This window comes from Saccostrea echinata, unplaced genomic scaffold (genome assembly GCF_033153115.1).
Source record: "Saccostrea echinata isolate AGI-Se365-2 ecotype Australia unplaced genomic scaffold, CSIRO_AGI_Sech_v1 ptg000012l, whole genome shotgun sequence".
Taxonomy (NCBI): domain Eukaryota; kingdom Metazoa; phylum Mollusca; class Bivalvia; order Ostreida; family Ostreidae; genus Saccostrea; species Saccostrea echinata.
The window spans coordinates 3,100,864-3,108,040 of NW_026889761.1; the positions used below are offsets into that span (position 1 = coordinate 3,100,864).

A 7,177-nucleotide genomic window follows, 5' to 3' on the forward strand; every position below is an offset into this window, starting at 1 on the left:
ATTCTTCTATGCTGATAGGTAGTAAGCGGGTAAAATTGTCATTTGAAGGAAAAATAGGTTGTTGTAGAGTAACCCTAGCTGCCAATATCACGATTCCTCCGTGTAGTGAAATTGTTGCTATGTGTGATGTTGTTGCACCTGTGTATGAGAAAGTGCCAAGCCTGGGTGTTATTGAACCGTCAGATCGTTTTATAGAATCAGATCGGGGTTTAGTAGCCAGAACATTGATCAGAGGTAGCAAAGTCACTCCTGTCAGACTTATGAATCTATCTACAGAAACAAAGAGTTTGTATAAAGGGACATTTGTTGCTACCCTGTCAGCTGTCGACACTGTGTATGAAAAGAGAAGTCACATTAAAAGGGTTGGAGAACTGCCTACTCATCTACAAGACTTGTATCAGCGGTCAGTCAAGGAGTTGACCACAGAGGATGCCAAGGCAGTCAGAAAATTGTTAACAAAATACTCACACCTATTTGCTGCGAGTGATGCTGACCTTGGACAAACAAAGATGACGGAACACACTATCGATACTGGTACGAGTACACCGATAAAACAGCACCCAAGACGATTACCCATACATATGCAGGAAGAGGCAGATCGTCATGTTGACGACATGCTAGAGAGAGGAATCATAGAAGAGTGCACCAGCCCCTGGTCGTCTCCAGTTGTGTTGGTCAAGAAAAAGGATGGAACGACTAGGTTCTGCATTGACTACAGGAAGCTAAACAACACAACTGTCAAAGACGCTTATCCTCTTCCGAGGATAGATGACTCCCTAGGTCAGTTATCGGGTGCAAAGTATTATTCCACTTTGGATTTAAATGCTGGGTATTGGCAAGTGGAAGTAGCAGAAAAAGATCGACCCAAGACTGCGTTTGCAACAAGAAAAGGGCTTTACAGTTTTAAAGTTATGCCTTTTGGGCTTTGTAACGCCCCAGCGACGTTTGAGCGTCTCATGGAACTTGTGCTAAGAGGTCTACAATGGCAGATATGCCTTGTATACCTTGACGACATCATTGTTGTTGGAAAAACAGTAAGTGATATGATTTCAAATCTTACCCAAGTGTTTGATCGATTGTTAGCTGCAGGACTAAAGCTCAAACCTCGCAAATGCACATTGTTTTCAACAGAAGCAGAATACTTGGGACACATTGTATCTGAAAGAGGGATTGCTACACACCCTGATAAAATTAAGGTAGTCCAGACTTGGCAAGTACCGTCAAATGTATCAGAGTTAAGATCGTTTTTAGGATTCTGCAGTTATTATAGGCGATTTGTCAAAAACTTTGCCAATATTGCCAAGCCACTGCATGATCTGACGAAGAAGGGTATTAATTTTGCATGGTCTGATGAATGCCAGGTATCATTTGACAATCTTCGAAAACAGCTATCAACAACTCCTGTCTTGGCTCATCCAGATTTTAATGAGAGATTCATCTTGGATACCGATGCCAGTCAATATGCAATCGGCGCGGTATTGTCACAGGTAAAAGATGGTCTTGAACGACCAATTGCCTTTGCCAGCAGAAGCCTTTCCAAATCCGAAAGAAAGTATTGTGTTACCCGAAAAGAGCTTCTGGCTGTTGTACACTTCATCAAGTATTTTAGACATTACTTGTGTGGCAGACTACTTTACAAAGTGGACGGAAGCCTTTGCATTGCCAAACATGGAGGCAGAAACCGTTGCTACAAAGATTGTCGAAGAAGTCGTATCAAGATTTGGAGTACCAGCTACGATACATTCTGATCAGGGTCCGCAGTATGAAAGCAATCTTTTCAAGGAAATGTGCAGACTGTTGGACATACAAAAAACCCACACCACTCCGTATCACCCACAGTCGGACGGAATGGTGGAGCGGTTCAACAGAACGTTAACCACAATGCTTAGTGGTTTTGTCAATGAGCACCACACTGATTGGGATGTCCATCTTCCTTTTGTAATGATGGCATATCGAAGCTCGGTGCATGAAACAACAGGAATGACACCAAATATGATGATGTTTGGACGAGAGGTGTCGACACCACTGGATTTGATGTATGAGATGCCCCCATCAATTAAAGAGGTGCCAAACAATAAATGGACTTGGTATTTACAAGAACGTCTAGAGAATGCTCATAAATTTGTGAGAACAAGAATGAATCAGGCAATGGTCAGGCAAAAACATTACCACGATCGAAAATTGAAATGGCATCATTTCGAAGCGGGTGAAGAGGTTTATGTTTTCTTCCCAAGAAGAAAGCCAGGCACATCACCAAAGTTTACAAGTTATTGGCGAGGTCCATTTAAGGTGGTTAAAAGAATGTCCGACTTGACATATCTTGTCAATTGCGGTCCGAGGGGATCAGATCAGGTTATCCATGTTGACAGAATGCGCAAAAAGCATGCACAAATTTTGTCAGGGGGGAATGACGAACCGTTGCCAACATGTGAAACTCCGGACGACTCTGGTCCTGTAAAGAGTGATACTGATTCATGCTTTAATGGAGAACTACCAGTGTCTCATCGCCCAAGTAGAGAGCGCAAACCTCCTAGTTGGGTGCATGATTATGAGACAGATTTGTAATTATCTCTCTAGTATGCATTTACAAATTGTATTAGGAAGCTTATCTAGTTTTTATATATGTATATTTTTAGTGATGGCTAAAACTAAGACAACACCAAGAAATGAATATCGGCGGTGTCCAATGTGTTCGGAACCTGCAAGAACAGAAGAAGAATTCAAGAAACACATTATGGTATGCGCCATGAGAGTTTTTGAGTGTCCAACCTGTGATTTTACCAACACTAGAGAACTCAATCTCAAGAGACACATCAAACGATGTCATCCTGGCTTAGGACCTAATGATGAACTTATCAAACTGGGCGCAAAAGAGCAAAGTAAGGAGAAGGCAGGTGGTTCGTTGAATGAAAAAAACAAAAATGAGGAAAGCGCAAATGAAGATTGGTTGGACCAGGACCCTGGTGAAGTTATAGGCGAGATATCCTCTGCAGACTCATCGAGTAGTAGTAGCTCAAGTGAGAAGAATGAAGAAGATGATATTGATGAGCAGAAGGAGAAACAGGATCCGGAGAAGAAAGAAGACAATCTGTTAGAAGGAAGACTTTTCCGTAAGAAGACCCAACCGACTTTGCCTTTTGCAAGAAAAAGACCAAGTTTGGAGGATATCCCTGTTCCAAAGAAGATTATTCTTATGGACAAAGCAACCCAGGTTGATATGGAACCAGCAGTTCCCCCTGTAGAGAGTAGTGGAGTCGACGTTTATACACAGACATCCCCAAAGAAAAGAGAAGTTGTGACCAGAACGACAAGAAAGTTTCGTGAAGGAGAGGCAGATATCAAAGTTGTTGCCAAAGAAAGAATAATTTATAACTGACATGTTCCAGTAACTTCAATGGAAATTATATTTAACACAGATAGTGTTCATCAGTTTTGTTTGTTATTTTTATTGCTGTTCTTGTTTTGTTGCTTATTTGGTCAACCATATTAATATAGTTTTGTCGGAAAAAAAAAAAATTTGTTGATCTATTGACTTCGCATGCGGGACGCATGTCATCGGAGGCGTGGGTAGTGTAATATTCCGGAAATTTATAGTATGACCATTCGGGTTTAGCTATAATGTTGCAGATGTAAACTTCCGTGTTAAAAGGTATATAAAGGCTGAATCCCGGTACAGACAGTCCTTTCCAGTGCAAGCTGTGTGAAGTATAAGACCGCTAAGACGTGATAGAACATAACAGTGGTAAGTGAGACTACAAAATAAAGTCAGCTTACAGAAGAGGTTGTCCTTATGAGAAAGTAAGGTCAACAAGAATAGTTATAAAAAGGCTGTTGTGTTTCGAGTGGCAAGCCACTCAGAGGCTAACTAGCAAGGGAGGTTAGCCACCTGTAATTCGTCTAATTGACCTGTCTGGCGACCAGGCTGTTGTGCGCAGTGTGTCTGCCTGAATAAGGCTAGCAGTGTGCACAGCAGTTGAAGGGCTGTCACTTGTACTGACTGTGTCCTGAATAAGGCTGCAGTACAAGCGTCAGTCCGAGGTTGGCCAGTGAAAGGGATAGTCTACCCACTGTAATTAACACAATCATTTGTAACAAGTTGATTAATTATTTCATATTGTCGTGATTATTAACCTAGATAAGGTTAGGCCGTATTATTTGTATATATTTGCAGGCTTTTGTTGTCAATCATTTGCCAATCATTTATTAAGAAAAATTGTTATATCGAAGTCATCCCCAAAACCTTGAAATGACAAGGTACGACCCCCGATAGAAGCTAACATTCCGCTCGACACGTTACAACATGACCCTTAATCAGTGCCATGTCTTTCACCTATTTCTACTTGCTAATAACAATAGATACTTCGATAGTAGGTTTGTTTTTATAGGGGATTAAAAACATCAGATTTTACAAAAATTGAAAATACAAAAACTTTTTTTTAAACGATATTTTTTTTTAAAATAAAGTTGATGATTTGAGAAACAATAAAATTAAGTTAAAATGATTTAAATAACTTTGCATTTTCTCAGTGGAAACTTTAAGCCTAACCAATTCTATCTAATTTTCCCACTCCTGAACGTCCTATTTAAAGAAAAATCTTTTTAAAATGAATGGAAATCCGAATTAGCAACTGGAGATGTCTATAAATACCTCAACTAACAAAAAACCTATAAGGCTCAATGAGTTCCACGTCTGTCAAGGTATCAAGAACCTTACTCCTGTCATTAAAAATCCAATGACGACACGAAGATTTGTCTTCTTTTTGTCTAAAAATGTCCAAAAATATTATGAGGACTGGTGTTACTTTTTGAATTTTATGAAAAAAAAATCTAAACTTAGGGTAGCTCATTCATTCATTCAATCTTTCAATTCCCCCATTTGGAGATTTGATAAACAAAACAACAGTTACAACATATCTAAATCAATGAAAATATATTTTAAAAAAGAAAAAAATGCGGCATGTACAATTTGCTTATAAACTCTATATGAAAAAATAAAAATATCTCATGTGTGTGTGTATCATACACATTATCGTGGTAAGTGGCTATCCTAAATACTACGAATGAAAAACATTTTAACATGAATTTCTTCTTGTCTAACACTTCTAAGAACAGATAGGTAGAAATTGTACTAGTTTAATGTGACAAAATCTATATAAACATCATTGTATTCATTTGTTAATTCAAAAATTCAGATCTTTCATTAAATGGTATAGAAGAAGTCGCTATGGCATGTTGAAAACTGTTTGTAAAAGGTTTCAAGCAGATATTGCACTGATATGTATCTCTTTTCGGTACAAGAGACCACAGATTTCCAATGTACTTAACAACTTACATTTCTTTTGTTGAAAGTGAATAAGTCCGAAGTGAAGCCAAATGTACAGTTGTATGAAGAAATTTGAAGTCATCGAAATCTGGATCGAAGTGAATTAAATCTTTCCATTAAGAATTGTAGAAGAATTAATCGCCTGATTTATAATGTTCTACCAAATATTCTTGGGTGGAAAACTGGTATTGCCAATGTATGTCTGAAGGAATCTTTCTAAAGAGTATTTCTGGATAATAAAAACAAGATCTGTAACAAAACCGAATTTCGATGTTTGGTTGTGGTTGAGATACTCGAACATTCGTATCGTAAAAACATGTTTCGGGAGGAGATTACTATCCATGCAGCAAAGCTTTCCAAAGAAATATAGTTTTCTTTTATCAATTTCAGCTTGTATTGGGTGTAATCCGAGCATACTTTCACAAATAGCCGATCTTGTTGATTTTAGGAAATTTTGTATGTCCTTTAACAAAAAAATGTTGAAACCCAATCAAAATGTTCCAGTCTTTTGTTTTCAAACTGTTCTATAACTCACAACCGAATAACGCTGAAGGTATTACGACTTTCTTATAAATATTAACTGAAGTTTTGGGTGGGGATTTTTCAGCATATTTGCTTTTTATTCCAAAGTAGGATTTCCTTTCTTTTTCGCAGGAACGGGTTGTGTTCGGTAAAGATTGAGAGTTGAAGGTTTGATGTCTGTTGTACGCCAAGATGGACGTAATTTGACGAAATTTGTATGACCTTGTCACCAACATGCCATGCGTAATTACTAAATACTTTTTTGTTATTATATATAAATATTACAATATTTGATTTTTCAGCAATAAAAGTAAAACGCCATTTACATGAGTACTCATAGGCAACTGTAAGTAACGTCTGAATACCTGCAGGTGTCAAACTTGACAAAGCTATGTCATCTGCCAAGGTTGGGTTTGAAATTTTAGCATTTAGAATACCCATATTTTTACTAGCATTATGAAATTCATTTAGCAGGTCATTTATAAAATCAGAGTACAAAAAACCTGATAACCCCCCCCCCCCCTTGTTCTAGACTAAAACCATTTTGACATGCATCCGTTAACAATAATAGCACTATGTGTATCTATATGACAATCATCTATGATAGACCATAATTTGCCATTAATCCCTAATTTATTCAACTTAACCATCAAACCTTTTCTCCGCACCGATTTGTTTTCTATATTGTAGTATAGTTTCTTGCAACACAATAGTACAACTTAAACTTTTTCGGTACTCTTGCAGTTGGGCATTCAGGAAATGATATATGAGTGTATTCGATCATGAATATTTTTTCAAAGACTTTGAACATTGTACACACCAGTGATACTGATCTATAACTATTAGGGTCTGTTTTTGGATTGTTGTTACCTTTATGTATAGGCACAATAGTACTTCCTTCTGACAATGACGGTACGTATTTAAGCTCTAAGATAACAGTAAATATATTGCAAATAACTTGTATTATTTCTTTTTACTATTTTTAATATCTTTTCTGTTTTTCAAGGACAAGATGGCTTCTAAGATTTCAGAACTCAATATGAAACCTCCTGGTGTGTTGTCATTGGAAATAAACGCTTTCATTTGTTCATATTCTTGTTGTGTAGTTCTACAAAAGATTTCATCAAACTGATTGTCATTACGCTGACGATAAATTTCTTGAAAATAGTTAGCAAAAACTTCTGCAACGCAATTCGGAGAATTTCATACGCTGCTTTTATGTCTAATTTCTGGATATGTCTTATCTTTTTTGATGTTTGTTGTTTAGGTAAGCGCCAAAATAATCTGACGTCACATCCTGCTGCATCTTCGATATCTTAACACCATCAATAT

General features: G+C 37.5%; 1 protein-coding gene across 1 annotated transcript; it reads left to right on the forward strand.

The window, feature by feature from the left end:
- The first annotated feature begins 2,638 nt into the window (after nucleotides 1-2,638).
- LOC133185685 (RE1-silencing transcription factor-like) lies at nucleotides 2,639-3,376 on the forward strand. The gene has a single exon (XM_061320989.1). It carries the CDS (start codon nucleotides 2,639-2,641, stop codon nucleotides 3,374-3,376), a length of 738 nt encoding a protein of 245 aa, XP_061176973.1.
- The last annotated feature ends 3,801 nt before the right edge of the window (nucleotides 3,377-7,177 follow it).